Consider the following 19397-nt stretch of genomic DNA (forward strand, 5'->3'; position numbering starts at 1 on the left):
GGCTGATTTTAGTGTGTGTCGGTAGCAATGCGGTCGACATGTTGTGGTGTTTGTTTGTCAAACATGTTTCTTCCCTCCTATTTTAGCTCTGGTGTACCTCCTTTTGTGTGCAGGGATGCTTTTCGGTTAGTTTGGGGTGATTTGGAGCAAGTTTGGTCGGCCATGCGGCCGACGTGGTGTCGGTTGTATGCCAAACATGTTTTTTTCCTCCTCTTTTAGCTCTGGTGTACCTCCTGAGTGTGCAGGGATGCTTTTCGGTTAGTTTGGGGTGATTTGGAGCAAGTTTGGTCGGCCATGCGGCCGACATGTGGTGTCGGTTGTATGCCAAACATGTTTTTTTCCTCCTCTTTTAGCTCTGGTGTACCTCCTGAGTGTGCAGGGGTGCTTTTTGGCTAGTGTGTGTCAGCCATTTTGGGTGTGTCAGCCATTTTGGGTGTGTCAGCCATTTTGGGTGTCAGCCATGGTTGATTTCCAGTATGTGCAGGGATGCTTGTACAGGGTTTTTTTTTTGTTTGTTTTTTGTTTTGTTTTGTGCTTTGGTCCTGCTTGAGAACTGGGGTCCCAGCAGCATGATGTGATTGCATTTAATTATGTAATGTGTTAAATTTTTAAATATATATAATTTTTTTTTATTTTTGTCTTTTTAAAACAGAGATGTCAAGGGACAAGCAGCCCCGATCCCCCCCTTCCCCCACCCACTCGGATCTATCCCTGCATAGCAACGAGGAGTGGGAGCCGACCCAGGAGGGGGATACGACCGACCAGGCATGCAGTGACCAGCCGCGGTCGTCAAGGGCCCATGAGAAGACTAAGAAAAAGCCTAGTAGAAAGGTACTGACAACACCTGCAGACACAAATAGCATCCAACTTGACCCACCCTAGTTTGCGCACTGCCATGCACACCTACAGGTATATGTGCGCAATGCCAGGGATACTGACACTCACAGGTACACACCGATCTCATTAAATGCATGTTTTGTTTTTTTTCAATCCCTAAAGGCAAGAAGCCAGCCAGAGGAGCAGTCGGAGGAGGAAGCCTCTGGTGAAGATGCAGGACCGAAAAAGCCGCGTGGCCCCAGATACACTGAGGCGGAAAACTGTGCTCTAGTGGATGGCGTCGACAGGTCCTACGACGTTCTGTATGGACCAAGGGCACAGACCACAGCAGCTAGGACAAAGCGAAACATCTGGGATGCCATCGCGAGCCAAGTCACTGCAGTATCTGGAAACCGCCGGAGCACCAGAAACTGCATGAAGCGGTACAGTGATTGCCGCAGACAGACCAAAAAGAAGATGGGGATTCAGCGCCGACATGAGACCGCTACGGGAGGTGGACCGGCTCTCAACCTGAAGTGGCTACCCTGGGAGAATGTTATTAGAAGGCGCATGAACCCTGCCATGGTCGAAGGAGTTCGCGGAGGTGTGGACTCTAGCCGTCCTGCTGGCTTTCCCAAGGAGGAAGAACTGCCCAGAAGACGGAAGAAGGCGGGAGATAAGCAGTCCAAAAGGAGGCCTGATGGTAAGAATAAATTCAGATGAGCTGTATTAACGAAAAAATTGTTTTGTACTTGCTAATGTGATTATTTTTTTTTCAGACAGGCCTGCCCAGAGGACATCACCTGCGCGCAGGACATCGCCAGCGCGCGGACCGACACCTGCGCAGCAGGCATCGACAGCAGCGCGCGGGCCGACACCTGCGCAGCAAGCATCAGGAGCGCGCAGATCTTCACCTGTGCGCCACAGATCGTCATCGCACAGTTTGTCACCTGTGCACCAGACGACGTCGGCGCGCAGACTATCACCTGTGGGCCAGACATCAGCGCACAGAACTTCACCTGTGCGCCATACACCGTCGGCGACCACACCACAAGATGGGCGCCAAACTACAGCTCCTGCGCGCAGGTCATCACCAGATCGTCGTATCTCCAGGAGCTCTGGGACTGTGACTGAAGAGCCTCAAGACACAACCCTTGTGGACCCATCACCCGATCTGTTTGAGTCTACAGGGTTAACAGACGAGACTTTTCTTGGGTTTGAGGACAGCCGTGCAGACGTATCCAGCCAGACCCTTGAAAAGTCTTCAGATACGAGGACAAGTGAAGCTCCTGGAGCAGCGGCACCACAGGATGGAGAAGGTTTGTATTTAATTTTTTGGGGTGTGGGGTTCAGCAGTTTTGTATAGTTTATTAACTTAAACAAAAAATTATTTTGCAAACAGTGGTGCCACGGACCAGCAGCGGACTAGCTTCGGGAATTGGTTCCTACTACAGGCCGGATCTCCTCCTACAGGAGTCGTCAGAGGATGACGAGGTGGAAGTGCAGCAGGCTGCAGTTGCTACATCCCTGTGTGAGTAAATAGAATTGTGAGCCTTCAAACAAATGTATGATGAATGTGTATTAAATTTTCTAATTTTCTTTTCAGCTGCCCAAATGCAAGTGGTGGCAGACGTCCAGGAAGGGCAGAATCCCTCAACTGTTCAGAGGGTTCACACCCTGGCATCGGAGATTACTTCCCGCCAGGATACGTACACAAATGTCGTTGGAAGCAGACGGGACAACATTGAGAGGACAATGGAGAAGATGTCAAACAGTCTGCTTGAAATGCAGAAGGCTCTTGCCGACAGCACGGCCACAATGCTACAGGTCAGAATGGAAGATCATAGGGAGACTATGGACGTCCTTCACATTCTGGCCGAATCCATGAGCCGGCTCGTGGAGAACACAACATGTCTGGCACACAGCAATACCAACATGTCGGAGAGCCATCGACAATCCTCATCCAGCCAACAGCTCATCGCAACCACACTGCAGATGATCTATGACAAGCTCCCAGAACCAGCTCATCAACACGCTGGTGATCCATTTCCGCCGTCACAAGCCACAAGGACGCCTCGTACCCTTCCTCAACTACCATCCCAGTACAGACAGTCACAGATGTACCAGGGATATACAGGGATGTACCCCACCCACCAGATGCCTCCACCACCGGCCGCCACATCTACAGCCGCATGGGCACAGAGGCCCAGTCAACGTACTACCCAGCCTCCCAGGACATCGACACCCCACACTCAGGAGGAACACCAGGATCCGGACAGACTTCCACCATAAGCCCGGTCGCATTGTTTTATTTACTTCTATGTTTTTCATGTATCCCTTTCTTCCCCTCCCATTAGTTTTTTTTTTTTTCTTACTATTGTTTTTTCTTTGTTGGGCTTCCCCACCCGTGACCGGGTACTACCAAGGAGCTTTGTGTAGGCATACATGCGCGGGCATGTATGCGGGCGCGTGTGGTAACGGATGAAAGCTCCTTGTGGCTACATGTATGATGGGCCAAAGAGCAATTCTGATACCACTCTTTTACCCAAAAAATCCTTTTTGTAATGGTGTACAATAGGCTTTCACTGTTGTGTGAATTTACTATTCACTAGTGTGTGTTTTTGGCTTATTCATAGGATTGGGTGGAAAATTGAAGTGGACGGCATAAGTTCGTGTTGTGCGTACCAAGGTGAGTAGAGCAATGTTTCAATGTATATATTCTAGAAACTTTGGACCGCCTGCCTTTGTGGAACCACACAGCCCAGCAATGGGTCATGCTGGTCTGTGTGGTTCCACAAATGTTAGCGTGTCAAAGTGCTGACCACTGACGCCACTATTCCACTTTGGACCGCCTGCCTTTGTGGAACCACACAGCCCAGCAATGGGTCATGCTGGGCTATGTGGTTCCACAAATGTTAGCGTGTCAAAGTGCTGACCACTGACGCCACTATTCCACTTTGGACCACCTGCCTTTGTGGTACCACACAGCCCAGCAATGGGTCATGCTGGGCTATGTGGTTCCACAAATGTTAGCGTGTCAAAGTGCTGACCACTGACGCCACTATTCCACTTTGGACCGCCTGCCTTTGTGGAACCACACAGCCTAGCAATGGGTCATGCTGGGCTGTGTGGTTCCACAAATGTTAGCGTGTCAAAGTGCTGACCACTGACGCCACTATTCCACTTTGGACCGTCTGCCTTTGTGGAACCACACAGCCCAGCAATGGGTCATGCTGGGCTGTGTGGTTCCACAAATGTTCTTGGAAAGAAATGAACATGACTTTAGTGTCTTTACTTAATATACTTTTTTTCTTTTCCCCACAGATATCTATCTACACAAGAAAAGAATATAAAGAATAACAAACTACTTTTTTGTTTTATTACCTTACAATTTTTCTTCAATAAATTTTTAAAAAGAGAAGTTTTCTGTGGTTTTTATTAAAAAATATTTGATATGAAGTTGAATTGTACAGAAGTAGGTCGCACATGGAACATCAGGGGAACTGTGTGTCTCTTCACATCCACGCCACTTGGGAAGGAAACACTGCAAGACCTGTGGAAGAGAACAGTATGAGGTTCCAGCTAATGGTAAAGTGTCACCCTGGTACTGAAAAGAAGAGGTACAATCAACACGACACAAGCAGGTTACAGTGGGCCCAAATGCAATCCCCCGGCACTTGCGTCACTACACATCCAAACATTCCCTTGACCAGTATTGGTGTATCAGGGAATGATTGGATGTGCAGTTTGGCAAATGCCGGAGGGCTGCACTTTGGACATGTCGGGGTGACTTGGACAAGAGGGAGTTTAGGGAAATACATCTCACCTGAGGGGGAGTTGTCTGCTACATGGCGGAGGGTCAGGTCCACATCACAAGTTGGTCGCCCATGGAACATCAGGGGAACTGTGTGTCTCTTCACATCCACGCCACTTGGGAAGGAAACACCGCAAGACCTGTGGAAGAGAACAGTATGAGGTTCCAGCTAATGGTAAAGTGTCACCCTGGTCCTGAAAAGAAGAGGTACAATCAACACGACACAAGCAGGTTACAGTGGGCCCAAATGCAATCCTCCGGCACTTGCGTCACTACACATCCAAACATTCCCGGACAAGCATTGCTGTATCAGGGCATGATTGGATGTGCAGTTTTGCAAATGCCGGAGGGCTGCACTTTGGACATGCCGGGGTGATTTTGGACAAGAGGGAGTTTAGGGAAATACATCTCACCTGAGGGGGGTTGTCTGCTACATGGCGGAGGGTCAGGTCCACATCACAAGTAGGTCGCCCATGGTAGAGTTGGATAAAATGGTCCAAAATTTGCAGCAAACCAACAACAGGAGAAAACAGGGGGTAACGATTCGTCAACAGGACAAAACAGGCCTGGGAATGCACATCAACAGGACGTAAAACTCTGAAATACATAAATAAAGAAGTTTTTTTAGAATATTACAATGTCAGTTTACACAATAATACAAATGTTATAAGTATACTCACAGGCAACCGAAAAAAAGTTTTGTATCACTGTCCGCCGGGAATCATCTCCTTCATCCATACCCACCGGTACAGCAGAAGAACGGTTCCCGCGTCGGAAAGCACTGCGACGAAGAGTCACCGGCAAACGGTTTGCGACACATATGTTGTGTAAAATACAACATGCATTTACCATGCCGCAAACCTTCGCCGGTGAGTACAAAAGAGCATCGCCGGAAGTGTCTAAACATCGAAACCGGCTTTTAAGTACACCGAAGGCACGTTCAATTATTTGCCTCGATGCAATGTGTGTCTCTTGGTAACGTTTTTCTGCTCTACCAACAGGATTAGACAATGGGGTCAAGAGCCACGATTTGTTTGGATAACCCGCATCACCTATATAGAAAAGGAAAAAAATGGTAGTTAATCTAAAAAATAATAAAAAAATAATAAAATAATATAAAATAAAAACAATTTAAATACATACCTAACAGCCAGCCACCAGGCATGTTTCCTGTTTCGAACTTGTCAAACAGCGATGACTGGCTTAGGATGAAGGAGTCGTGAGACGATCCAGGAAATCCCACAAAAATGTTCAAAAATCTCATGTTAACATCACAGACCGCCTGTACATTCAGGGAATGGAAATGTTTTCGGTTCCGAAAACATTCTTCTGAATTCCGTGGCGGTCTGATCTGCACGTGGGTACAGTCAATCGCTCCCAGCACATTGGGAAATTTGTATTTGGTGAAAAAGCCTAATTTGATCTCACGACATTCGCTGTCCGTCTCTGGAAATGTGATGTACTGGATCGTCAATTTGCGGAAAGCCCTAATGACCTGGGTTATACAGCGCGACAGTGTCGACTGTGAAAAACCGCATGTTTGAGACAGTGTAGGCTGGAATGTGCCTGACGCCAAAAAATGTAACGTACCCAGCAGTTTCTGGAAACCGCTGACTGCACGGTTGGACCGGGCCCGAGGTTCCAGGTCAGCCTCCAACAGAGCGTACAGCGAATATATGTCGCGAGTCGATAAGCGATAATTTTGTATCACCTCGAACTCGCTGAGATCCTCCAGTTCACGCCTAGTGCGATACTGGCGTGGACGTGGAAATGAAACCCGCAATACTGGCTCACCCAATGCAGACATTTGCTGATCTTGATCCTGATGTTCACCAGCACTCTCTTCCTCCATGCTTGCAGCCAGCATGAACATCACAATCTGGTCAGAGAATGGCTCCATTATTGTAGTCAGTACAAAAATAGGAATGTGTTTTAAAACGCAGGAATTTTCCTAAAAAAACGATTCCACAACAGAGCTGACTGTAATGGCTCCTTCTCCCTGAATGTCTCACACCGGGAGTGAGGAGATAGGAGGTGCTTTGCAGAAGTGTATCCTGGGTAAAACTGTGGAATCATGGGTACATTTCCCTCAGGAGAGTGAAGAAAAAAATATTCTTTTAAAAAAATCAATTAAATAATACTTGTGCCTCCAAAAAAGACAAACCAAGTACCTAATCCCTCCTAATATAAATAGATATGCTATTACCAAAAAAAAAAACACCAAAAAAAAAATATTTTACATTTTTTTTATTAGTTTCACCCACCAAAGTGTGGCGGATTGAAAATGTCGAATTTGCGGTCTAAAAGCACTGTTGTCGAATTTCCAAACTTCCATTGAATAGACTTTGGTCGAATTGCAGCATTTGTACCATTGCAAAAAAAGTCGAATTTGACAAAAGTCGAATTTCCAAAAGTCGAATTTTGAATGTCCGTTTTTTAGCGTAAAGTACTGGATTGCATTGTCGATTTTTTTTTTTTTTTTTTGGCGAAAAAGTCCCGAAATTCGACAATTTCAGGAATTCGACAGCAATTGCATATACCCCATAAATGTATAGTTTAAAAAATATTTAGAAATATAGAAAAATGCATAAATGGAGTAATATAGAAAAAATAAGAATTTACTCACCGGTAATTCTATTTCTCGTAGTCCGTAGTGGATGCTGGGAACTCTGTAAGGACCATGGGGAATAGCGGGCTCCGAAGGAGACTGGGCACTCTAAGAAAGAATTAGGACTACCTGGTGTGCACTGGCTCCTCCCTCTATGCCCCTCCTCCAGACCTCAGTTAGGGAAACTGTGCCCGGAAGAGCTGACACAATAAGGAAGGGATTTGGAATCCCGGGTAAGACTCATACCAGCCACACCAATCACACCGTACAACTCGTGATACTATATCCAGTTAACAGTATGAACAACAACTGAGCCTCACGAACAGATGGCTCATAACAATAACCCTTTAGTTAGGCAATAACTATATACAAGTATTGCAGACAATCCGCACTTGGGATGGGCGCCCAGCATCCACTACGGACTACGAGAAATAGAATTACCGGTGAGTAAATTCTTATTTTCTCTGACGTCCTAGTGGATGCTGGGAACTCCGTAAGGACCATGGGGATTATACCAAAGCTCCCAAACGGGCGGGAGAGTGCGGATGACTCTGCAGCACCGAATGAGCAAACACAAGGGCCTCCTCAGCCAGGGTATCAAACTTGTAGAATTTTGCAAATGTGTTTGAACCCGACCAAGTAGCAGCTCGGCAAAGTTGTAAAGCCGAGACCCCTCGGGCAGCCACCCAAGAAGAGCCCACTTTCCTCATGGAATGGGCTTTTACTGATTTAGGATGCGGCAGTCCAGCCGCAGAATGTGCAAGTTGAATCGTGCTACAGATCCAGCGAGCAATAGTCTGCTTAGAAGCAGGAGCAGCCAGCTTGTTGGGTGCATACAGGATAAATAGCGAGTCAGTTTTCCTGACTCCAGCCGTCCTGGAAATATATATTTTCAGGGCCCTGACTACGTCCAGTAACTTGGAATCCTCCAAATCCCGAGTAGCCGCAGGCACCACAATAGGTTGGTTCACATGAAAAGCTGAAACCACCTTAGGAAGGAATTGGGAACGAGTCCTCAATTCCGCCCTATCCATATGAAAAATCAGATAAGGGCTTTTACATGACAAAGCCGCCAACTCTGATACACGCCTGGCCGACGCCAAGGCCAACAGCATGACCACTTTCCACGTGAGGTATTTTAGCTCCACGGTTTTAAGTGGCTCAAACCAATGTGACTTTAGGAAATCCAACACCACGTTGAGAGCCCACGGTGCCACTGGAGGCACAAAAGGGGGCTGAATATGCAGCACTCCTTTAACAAAAGTCTGAACTTCAGGCAGTGAAGCCAGTTCTTTTTGGAAGAAAATCGACAGAGCCGAGATCTGGACCTTAATGGAACCCAATTTTCGGCCCATAGTCACTCCTGACTGTAGGAAGTGCAGAAATCGACCGAGCTGAAATTCCTCCGTTGGGGCCTTCCTGGCCTCACACCAAGCAACATATTTTCGCCATATGCGGTGATAATGTCTTACGGTCACATCTTTCCTAGCTTTAATCAGCGTAGGAATGACTTCCTCCGGAATGCCCTTTTCTTTTAGGATCCGGTGTTCAACCGCCATGCCATCAAACGCAGCCGCGGTAAGTCTTGGAACAGACAGGGCCCCTGCTGCAGCAGGTCCTGTCTGAGCGGCAGAGGCCATGGGTCCTCTGAGATAATTTCTTGAAGTTCTGGGTACCAAGCTCTTCTTGGCCAATCCGGAACCACAAGTATAGTTCTTACTCCACTCCTTCTTATTATTCTCAGTACCTTGGGTATGAGAGGCAGAGGAGGGAAAACATAAACCGACTGGTACACCCACGGTGTCACTAGAGCGTCCACAGCTATCGACTGAGGGTCCCTTGACCTGGCGCAATATCTTTTTAGCTTTTTGTTGAGGCGGGACGCCATCATGTCCACCTGTGGCCTTTCCCAACGGTGTACAATCATTTGGAAGACTTCTGGATGAAGTCCCCACTCTCCCGGGTGGAGGTCGTGCCTGCTGAGGAAGTCTGCTTCCCAGTTGTCCACTCCCGGAATGAACACTGCTGACAGTGCTAACACATGATTTTCCACCCATCGGAGAATCCTTGTGGCTTCTGCCATCGCCATCCTGCTTCTTGTGCCGCCCTGACGGTTTACATGGGCGACCGTCGTGATGTTGTCTGACTGGATCAGCACCGGCTGGTGTTGAAGCAGGGGTCTTGCCTGACTTAGGGCATTGTAAATGGCCCTTAGTTCCAGAATATTTATGTGTAGGGAAGTCTCCTGACTCGTCCATAGTCCTTGGAAGTTTCTTCCCTGTGTGACTGCCCCCCAACCTCGAAGGCTGGCATCCGTGGTAACCAGGACCCAGTCCTGTATGCCGAATCTGCGGCCCTCTAGAAGATGAGCACTCTGCAGCCACCACAACAGCGACACCCTGGTCCTTGGAGACAGGGTTATCAGCCGATGCATCTGAAGATGCGATCCGGACCACTTGTCCAACAGATCCCACTGAAAGATCCTTGCATGGAACCTTCCGAATGGAATTGCTTCGTAAGAAGCTACCATCTTTCCCAGGACTCGCGTGCAGTGGTGCACCGACACCTGTTTTGGTTTTAGGAGGTCTCTGACTAGAGATGACAACTCCTTGGCCTTCTCCTCCGGGAGAAACACCTTTTTCTGTTCTGTGTCCAGAACCATCCCCAGGAACAGTAGACGCGTTGTAGGAACCAGCTGCAACTTTGGAATATTCAGGATCCAGCCGTGCTGTTGTAGCACTTCCCGAGCTAGTGCTACTCCGATCAACAACTGTTCCCTGGACCTCGCCTTTATAAGGAGATCGTCCAAGTACGGGATAATTATAACTCCCTTTTTTCGAAGGAGTATCATCATTTCGGCCATTACCTTGGTAAATACCCTCGGTGCGGTGGACAGACCAAACGGCAACGTCTGAAATTGGTAATGACAGTCCTGTACCACAAATCTGAGGTACTCCTGGTGAGGAGGGTAAATGGGGACATGCAGGTAAGCATCCTTGATGTCCAGTGATACCATGTAATCCCCTTCGTCCAGGCTTGCAATAACCGCCCTGAGCGATTCCATTTTGAACTTGAACCTTCTTATATAAGTGTTCAAGGATTTCAAATTTAAAATGGGTCTCACCGAACCTTTCCGGTTTCGGTACCACAAACATTGTGGAATAGTAACCACGTCCCTGTTGAAGGAGGGGTACTTTGGTTATCACCTGCTGGGAGTACAGCTTGTGAATCGCCTCCAGCACCGCCTCCCTGTCTGGGGGAGTAGTTGGCAAGGCTGATTTGAGGAAACGGCGAGGGGGAGACGTCTCGAATTCCAGCTTGTACCCCTGATGCCAGTTGGCAAATATCCCTCTGTGCATCTCTCATGTATAAGACTACGTCTTTAATATGCTCTACAGTTAGCAATATAGTGTCCCTGTCAAGGGTATCAATGTTATCAGACAGGGAACCTGACCACGCAGCTGCAGCACTGCACATCCATGCTGAAGCAATAGCTGGTCTCAGTATAATACCTGTGTGTGTATACACAGACTTCAGGATAGCCTCCTGCTTTCTATCAGCAGGTTCCTTTAGGGCGGCCGTATCCGGAGACGGTAGTGCCACCTTCTTTGACAAGCGTGTGAGCGCTTTATCCACCCTAGGGGATGTTTCCCAACGTGACCTATCCTCTGGCGGGAAAGGGTACGTCATTAGTAACCTTTAAGAAATTACTAGTTTCTTATCGGGGGAAGCCCACGCTTCTTCACACACTTCATTTAACTCCTCAGATGGAGGAAAAACTGGTAGTTTTTTCTCTCCAAACATAATACCCTTTTTTGTGGTACCTGGGGTAACATCAGAAATGTGCAACACATTTTTCATAGCCTCAATCATGTAACGTGTGGCCCTATTGGAAGTTACATTAGTCTCATCGTCGTCGACACTGGAGTCAGTATCCGTGTCGACATCTGTGTCTGCCATCTGAGGTAGCGGGCGTTTTAGAGCCCCTGATGGCTTTTGAGACGACTGGGCAGGCACAGGCTGAGAAGCCGGCTGTCCCATATTTGGGATGTCGTCAAACCTTTTATGTAAGGAGTCGACACTGTCACGTAATTCCTTCCACATAACCATCCACTCAGGTGTCGGCCCCGCAGGGGGTGACATCACATTTATAGGCATCTGCTCCGCCTCCACATAAGCCTCCTCATCAAACATGTCGACACAGCCGTACCGACACACCGCACACACACCGGGAATGCTCTGACAGAGGACAGGACCCCACAAAGCCCTTTGGGGAGACAGAGAGAGAGTATGCCAGCACACACCAGAGCGCTATATAACACAGGGATTAACACTATAACTGAGTGTTTTCCCTTATAGCTGCTTATATATATATATTGCTGCGCCTAAATTTAGTGCCCCCCCTCTCTTTTGTACCCTTTTGCAGCTTGAAACTGCAGGGGAGAGCCAGGGAGCGATCCTTCCAGCGGAGCTGTGAGGGAAAAATGGCGCCAGTGTGCTGAGGGAGATAGCCCCGCCCCTTTTTCGGCGGACTTTTCTCCCGCTTTTTTTATGGATTCTGGCAGGGGTATTTATCACATATATAGCCTCTGGGACTATATATTGTGATTTTTTGCCAGCCAAGGTATTCATATTGCTGCTCAGGGTGCCCCCCCCCAGCGCCCTGCACCCATCAGTGACCGGAGTGTGAGGTGTGCATGAGGAGCAATGGCGCACAGCTGCAGTGCTGTGCGCTACCTTGTTGAAGACCGAAGTCTTCTGCCGCCGATTTTCCGGACCATCTTCATGCTTCTGGCTCTGTAAGGGGGACGGCGGCGCGGCTCCGGGACCGGACGATCGAGGTCGGGTCCTGTGTTCGATCCCTCTGGAGCTAATGGTGTCCAGTAGCCTAAGAAGCCCAAGCTAGCTGCAAGCAGGTAGGTTCGCTTCTTCTCCCCTTAGTCCCTCGTAGCAGTGAGTCTGTTGCCAGCAGATCTCACTGAAAATAAAAAACCTAAAATATACTTTCTTTTCTAGGAGCTCAGGAGAGCCCCTAGTGTGCATCCAGCTCAGCCGGGCACAAGATTCTAACTGAGGTCTGGAGGAGGGTCATAGGGGGAGGAGCCAGTGCACACCAGTTAGACCAAAAGCTTTTAGTTGTGCTCAGTCTCCTGCGGAGCCGCTATTCCCCATGGTCCTTACGGAGTCCCAGCATCCACTTAGGACGTCAGAGAAATATACAGATAGATAGAGAAATGTATAGAGAGTTTAATGTATAGGCAGAGAGAAAATAAGATTTTACTTACCGGTAAATCTATTTCTCGCAGTCCGTAGTGGATGCTGGGGACTCCGTAAGGACCATGGGGAATAGACGGGCTCCGCAGGAGACAGGGCACTTTAAGAAAGAATTAGGACTACTGGTGTGCACTGGCTCCTCCCTCTATGCCCCTCCTTCAGACCTCAGTTAAGGAAACTGTGCCCGGAAGAGCTGACAGTACAAGGAAAGGATTTTGGAATCCAGGGTAAGACTCACACCAGCCACACCAATCACACCGTATAACTCGTGATAAACTTACCCAGTTAACAGTATGAACAACAATAGAGCATCAGACAAACCTGATGCAACCATAACATAACCCTTATTTAAGCAATAACTATATACAAGTATTGCAGAAGAAGTCCGCACTTGGGACGGGCGCCCAGCATCCACTACGGACTACGAGAAATAGATTTACCGGTAAGTAAAATCTTATTTTCTCTAACGTCCTAGTGGATGCTGGGGACTCCGTAAGGACCATGGGGATTATACCAAAGCACCCAAACAGGCGGGAGAGTGCGGATGACTCTGCAGCACCGAATGAGCAAACTCAAGGTCCTCCTCAGCCAGGGTATCAAACTTGTAGAACTTTGCAAAGGTGTTTGAACCCGACCAAGTAGCTGCTCGGCAAAGCTGTAATGCCGAGACCCCTCGGGCAGCCACCCAAGAAGAGCCCACCTTCCTTGTGGAATGGGCTTTTACTGATTTTGGATGCGGCAATTCAGCCGCAGAATGAGCCTGCTGAATCGTGTTACAGATCCAGCGAGCAATAGTTTGCTTTGAAGCAGGAGCACCCAGCTTGTTGGATGCATACAGGGTAAACAGCGAGTCAGTTTTCCTGACTCCAGCCGTTCTGGCTACATAAATCTTCAAAGCCCTGACTACATCTTGTAACTTGGAATCCTCCAAGTCACGAGTAGCCGCAGGCACCACAATAGGTTGGTTCAAATGAAAGGATGACACCACCTTCGGAAGAAATTGCGGACGAGTCCGTAACTCTGCCCTGTCCATATGGAAAACCAGATAGGGGCTTTTACATGACAAAGCCGCCAATTTAGACACACGCCTAGCCGAAGCTAAGGCCAATAGCATGACCACTTTCCACGTGAGATATTTTAACTCCACAGTCTTAAGTGGCTCAAACCAGTGAGATTTCAGGAAACTCAATACCACGTTAAGATCCCAAGGTGGCACAAAAGGGGGCTCAATATGCAGCACTCCCTTTACAAACGTCTGAACTTCAGGAAGAGAAGCCAGTTCCTTTTGAAAGAAAATGGATAGGGACGAAATCTGGACCTTAATGGACCCTAATTTTAAGCCCATAGTCACTCCCGCCTGTAGGAAGTGAAGGAAACGGCCCAGTTGGAATTCCTCTGTAGGGGCCTTCCTGGCCTCACACCAAGCAACATATTTTCGCCATATACGGTGATAATGTTTTGCTGTCACGTCCTTCCTAGCCTTTATCAGCGTAGGAATAACCTCATCCGGAATGCCTTTTTCCGCTAGGATCCGGCGTTCAACCGCCATGCCGTCAAACGCAGCCGCGGTAAGTCTTGGAACAGACAGGGTCCCTGTTGCAACAGATCCTGTCTGTCTGAGAGGCAGAGGCCATGGGTCCTCTGTGAGCATTTCTAGCAGTTCCGGATACCAAGCCCTTCTTGGCCAATCCGGAACAATGAGTATTGTTCTCACTCCTCTTTTTCTTATGATTCTCAGCACCTTGTGTATGAGAGGAAGAGGAGGAAACACATAAACCAACTGGAACACCCACGGAGTCACTAGTGCGTCCACAGCTATCGCCTGAGGGTCTCTTGACCTGGCGCAATACCTTTGTAGCTTCTTGTTGAGGCGGGATGCCATCATGTCCACCTGTGGCAGTTCCCATCGATTTGTAATCTGTGTGAAGACTTCTTGATGAAGTCCCCACTCTCCCGGGTGGAGGTCATGCCTGCTGAGGAAGTCTGCTTCCCAGTTGTCCACTCCCGGAATGAACACTGCTGACAGTGCTTGCACGTGATTCTCCGCCCAGCGAAGAATTCTGGTGGCTTCTGCCATTGCCACCCTGCTTCTTGTGCCGCCCTGGCGGTTTACATGAGCCACTGCGGTGAGGTTGTCTGACTGAATCAGCACTGGTTGGTTGCGAAGCAGAGGCTCCGCTTGACTCAGGGCGTTGTATATGGCCCTTAGTTCCAGGATATTGATGTGCAGACAAGTCTCTTGACTTGACCACAGCCCCTGGAAGTTTCTTCCCTGAGTGACTGCCCCCCACCCTCGGAGGCTTGCATCCGTGGTCACCAGGACCCAGTCCTGTATGCCGAACCTGCGGCCCTCGAGAAGGTGAGCACTCTGCAGCCACCACAGAAGAGACACCCTGGCCCTGGGGGATAGGGTAATCAGCCGATGCATCTGAAGATGCGATCCGGACCACTTGTCCAACAGATCCCACTGAAAGGTCCTCGCATGGAACCTGCCGAAGGGATTGGCTTCGTATGATGCCACCATCTTTCCCAGGACTCGCGTGCATAGATGCACCGACACCTGTTTTGGTTTTAGGAGGTCTCTGACCAGAGTCACGAGCTCCTGGGCCTTCTCCTCCGGGAGAAACACCTTCTTCTGGTCTGTGTCTAGAATCATGCCCAGGAAGGGCAGACTCGTCGTAGGAATTAGCTGCGACTTTGGAATATTCAGAATCCAGCCGTGCTGTTGTAACACCTCCCGAGAGTGTGCTACGCTGATCAGCAACTGCTCTCTGGACCTCGCCTTTATGAGGAGATCGTCCAAGTATGGGATAATTGTAACTCCTTGCTTTCGCAGAAGCACCATCATTTCTGCCATTACCTTGGTAAATATTCTCGGTGCCGTGGAATGGGCTTTCACTGATTTAGGATGCGGCAGTCCAGCCGCAGAATGTGCAAGCTGAATCGTACTATAGATCCAGCGAGCAATAGTCTGCTTTGAAGCAGGTGCACCCAACTTGTTGGGCGCATACAGGATAAATAGCGAGTCAGTCTTTCTGACTCCAGCTGTCCTGGAAACATAAATTTTCAGGGCCCTGACTACGTCCAACAACTTGGAAGCCTCCAAGTCTGTAGTAGCCGCAGGCACCACGGTAGGTTGGTTCAGATGAAAGGCTGATACCACCTTAGGGAGAAATTGGGGACGAGTTCTCAATTCTGCCCTATCCATATGGAAAATCAGATAAGGGCTTTTACATGACAAAGCCGCCAATTCTGATACACGCCTGGCCGAAGCCAAGGCCAACAACATGACCACTTTCCACGTGAGATATTTCAATTCCACGGTTTTAAGTGGCTCAAACCAATGTGACTTTAGGAAATCCAACACCACGTTGAGATGCCAAGGTGCCACTGGAGGCACAAAAGGGGGCTGAATATGCAGCACTCCCTTAACAAAAGTCTGAACTTCAGGCAGTGAAGCCAGTTCTCTCTGGAAGAAAATCGATAGAGCCGAAATCTGGACCTTAATGGAACCCAATTTTGTAGGAAACGGACTGTAGGAAGTGCAGGAAACGGCCCAGCTGAAATTCATCCATTGGGGCCTTCCTGGCCTCACACCACGCAACATATTTTCGCCAAATGCGGTGATAATGGTTTGCGGTCACTTCTTTCCTAGCTTTAATAAGCGTAGGAATGACTTCCTCCGGAATGCCCTTTTCCTTCAGTATCCGGTGTTCAACCGCCATGCCGTCAAACGCAGCCGCGGTAAGTCTTGGAACAGACAGGGCCCCTGCTGCAGCAGGTCCTGTCTGAGCGGCAGAGGCCATGGGTCCTCTGAGATCATTTCTTGAAGTTCCGGGTATCAAGCTCTTCTTGGCCAATCCGGAACAATGAGTATAGTCCTTACTCCTCTTCTCCTTATTATCCTCAGTACCTTTGGTATGAGAGGAAGAGGAGGGAACACATAAACCGACCGGTAAACCCACGGTGTCACTAGAGCGTCCACAGCTATCGCCTGAGGGTCTCTTGACCTGGCGCAATATCTTTCTAGCTTTTTGTTTAGGCGGGACGTCATCATGTCCACCTGTGGCCTTTCCCAACAGTTTACAATCAGTTGGAAGACTTCTGGATGAAGTCCCGACTCTCCCGGGTGGAGGTCGTGCCTGCTGAGGAAGTCTGCTTCCCAGTTGTCCACTCCCGGAATGAACATTGCTGACAGTGCTAACACGTGATCTTCCGTCCATCGGAGAATCCTTGTGGCTTCTGCCATCGCCGTCCTGCTTCTTGTGCCGCCCTGTCGGTTTACATGGGCGACTGCCGTGATGTTGTCTGACTGGATCAGTACCGGCTGGTTTTGAAGCAGGGGTTTTGCCTGACTTAGGGCATTGAAAATGGCCCTCAGTTCCAGAATATGTATGTGTAGGGAAGTCTCCTGACTTGACCATAGTCCTTGGAAGTTTCTTCCCAGTGTGACTGCCCCCCAGCCTCGAAGGCTGGCATCCGTGGTCACCAGGACCCAGTCCTGTATGCCGAATCTGCGGCCCTCTTGAAGATGAGCACTTTGCAGCCACCACAGCAGAGACAGCCTGGTCCTTGGAGACAGGGTTATCAGCCGATGCATCTGAAGATGCGATCCGGACCACTTGTCCAACAGGTCCCACTGAAAGGTTCTTGCATGGAACATGCCGAATGGAATTGCTTCGTAGGAAGCTACCATTTTTCCCAGGACTCGCGTGCAGTGATGCACCGACACCCGTTTTGGTTTTAGGAGGCCTCTGACTAGAGATGACAGCTCCTTGGCTTTCTCCTCCGGGAGAAACACTTTTTTCTGTTCTGTGTCCAGAACCATCCCCAGGAACAGTAGACGTGTCGTAGGGACCAGCTGTGACTTTGGAATATTTAGAATCCAGCCGTGCTGTTGTAGCACCTCCCGAGATAGTGCTACCCCGACCAACAACTGTTCCCTGGACCTCGCCTTTATCAGGAGATCGTCCAAGTACGGGATAATTAAAACTCCCTTTTTTCGCAGGAGTATCATCATTTCGGCCATTACCTTGGTAAATACCCTCGGAGCCGTGGATAGACCGAACCGCAACGTCTGGAATTGGTAATGACAATCCTGTACCACAAATCTGAGGTACTCCTGGTGAGGATGGTAAATGGGGACATGCAGGTAAGCATCCTTGATGTCCAGTGATACCATGTAATCCCCCTCGTCCAGGCTTGCAATAACCGCCCTGAGCAATTCCATCTTGAACTTGAATTTTTTTATATATGTGTTCAAGGATTTCAAATTTAAAATGGGTCTCACCGAACCGTCCGGTTTCGGTACCACAAACATTGTGGAATAGTAACCCCGTCCTTGTTGAAGTAGGGGCACCTTGACTATCACCTGCTGGGAATACAGCTTGTGAATTGCCTCTAGCACTGCCTCCCTGCCTGAGGGAGTTGTTGGCAAGGCAGATTTGAGGAAACGGCGGGGGGGGAGACGTCTCGAATTCCAGCTTGTACCCCTGAGATACTACTTGAAAGATCCAGGGATCCACCCGTGAGCGAGTCCACTGATTGCTGAAATTTTTGAGACGGGCCCCCACCGTACCTGGCTCCGCCTGTGGAGCCCCAGCGTCATGCGGTGGACTTGGAGGAAGCGGGGGAGGACTTTTGCTCCTGGGAACTGGCTGTATGCTGCAGCTTTTTCCCTCTACCTCTGCCTCTGGGCAGAAAGGACGCGCCTTTAACCCGCTTGCCCTTATGGGGCCGAAAGGACTGTACCTGATAATACGGTGCTTTCTTTGGCTGTGAGGGAACATGGGGTAAAAATGCAGACTTCCCAGCTGTTGCTGTGGAAACGAGGTCCGAGAGACCATCCCCGAACAACTCCTCACCCTTATAAGGCAAAACTTCCATGTGCCTTTTAGAATCTGCATCACCTGTCCACTGCCGAGTCCATAACCCTATCCTGGCAGAAATGGACATTGCACTTATTTTAGATGCCAGTTGGCAAATATCCCTCTGTGCATCTCTCATGTATAAGACTGCGTCTTTAATATGCTCTACGGTTAGCAATATAGTGTCCCTGTCTAGGGTATCAATATTTTCCGACAGGGAATCTGACCACGCAGCTGCAGCACTGCACATCCATGCTGAAGCAATAGCTGGTCTCAGTATAATACCTGTGTGTGTATATACAGACTTCAGGATAGCCTCCTGCTTTCTATCAGCAGGTTCCTTTAGGGCGGCCGTATCCGGAGACGGTAGTGCCACCTTCTTTGACAAGCGTGTGAGCGCTTTATCCACCCTAGGGGATGTTTCCCAACGTGACCTATCCTCTGGCGGGAAAGGGTACGTCATTAGTAACCTTTAAGAAATTACTAGTTTCTTATCGGGGGAAGCCCACGCTTCTTCACACACTTCATTTAACTCCTCAGATGGAGGAAAAACTGGTAGTTTTTTCTCTCCAAACATAATACCCTTTTTTGTGGTACCTGGGGTAACATCAGAAATGTGCAACACATTTTTCATAGCCTCAATCATGTAACGTGTGGCCCTATTGGAAGTTACATTAGTCTCATCGTCGTCCACACTGGAGTCAGTATCCGTGTCGACATCTGTGTCTGCCATCTGAGGTAGCGGGTGTTTTAGAGCCCCTGATGGCTTTTGAGACGACTGGGCAGGCACAGGCTGAGAAGCCGGCTGTCCCATATTTGGTATGTCGTCAAACCTTTTATGTAAGGAGTCGACACTGTCACGTAATTCCTTCCACATAATCATCCACTCAGGTGTCGGCCCCGCAGGGGGTGACATCACATTTATAGGCATCTGCTCCGCCTCCACATAAGCCTCCTCATCAAACATGTCGACACAGCCATACCGACACACCGCACACACACGGGAATGCTCTGACAG

At 49.0% G+C, this 19397-nt stretch overlaps 1 protein-coding gene and 1 long non-coding RNA gene across 3 annotated transcripts in view; one reads left to right on the forward strand and one right to left on the reverse strand.

Moving 5' to 3' along the window:
* The first annotated feature begins 649 nt into the window (after positions 1 to 649).
* On the forward strand, positions 650 to 4201 carry LOC134956889 (uncharacterized). The gene is made up of 6 exons (XM_063938765.1): positions 650 to 831; positions 1000 to 1519; positions 1596 to 2135; positions 2219 to 2347; positions 2423 to 3505; positions 4141 to 4201. The coding sequence occupies exons 1-5, from the start codon at positions 655 to 657 to the stop codon at positions 3106 to 3108; spliced, it is 2052 nt and encodes a 683-aa protein (XP_063794835.1). The 5' UTR covers positions 650 to 654; the 3' UTR covers positions 3109 to 3505; positions 4141 to 4201.
* A 445-nt stretch (positions 4202 to 4646) lies between these two features.
* Positions 4647 to 19397, reverse strand: part of LOC134956890 (uncharacterized) — an 87770-nt gene continuing 73019 nt past the window's right edge. Inside the window, exons 1-4 of one of the 2 annotated variants that reach the window (XR_010186266.1) lie at positions 5774 to 5885; positions 5311 to 5682; positions 5044 to 5227; positions 4647 to 4770 (exon numbers count right to left, since the gene is read on the reverse strand). This is a non-coding gene — a long non-coding RNA (uncharacterized LOC134956890). Of the gene's footprint in view, positions 4771 to 5043; positions 5228 to 5310; positions 5683 to 5773; positions 5886 to 19397 lie in introns of those variants that run through there. The other variant, XR_010186265.1, reaches the window with a different exon arrangement.

This window comes from Pseudophryne corroboree, chromosome 9 (genome assembly GCF_028390025.1).
Source record: "Pseudophryne corroboree isolate aPseCor3 chromosome 9, aPseCor3.hap2, whole genome shotgun sequence".
NCBI classification, from domain to species: domain Eukaryota; kingdom Metazoa; phylum Chordata; class Amphibia; order Anura; family Myobatrachidae; genus Pseudophryne; species Pseudophryne corroboree.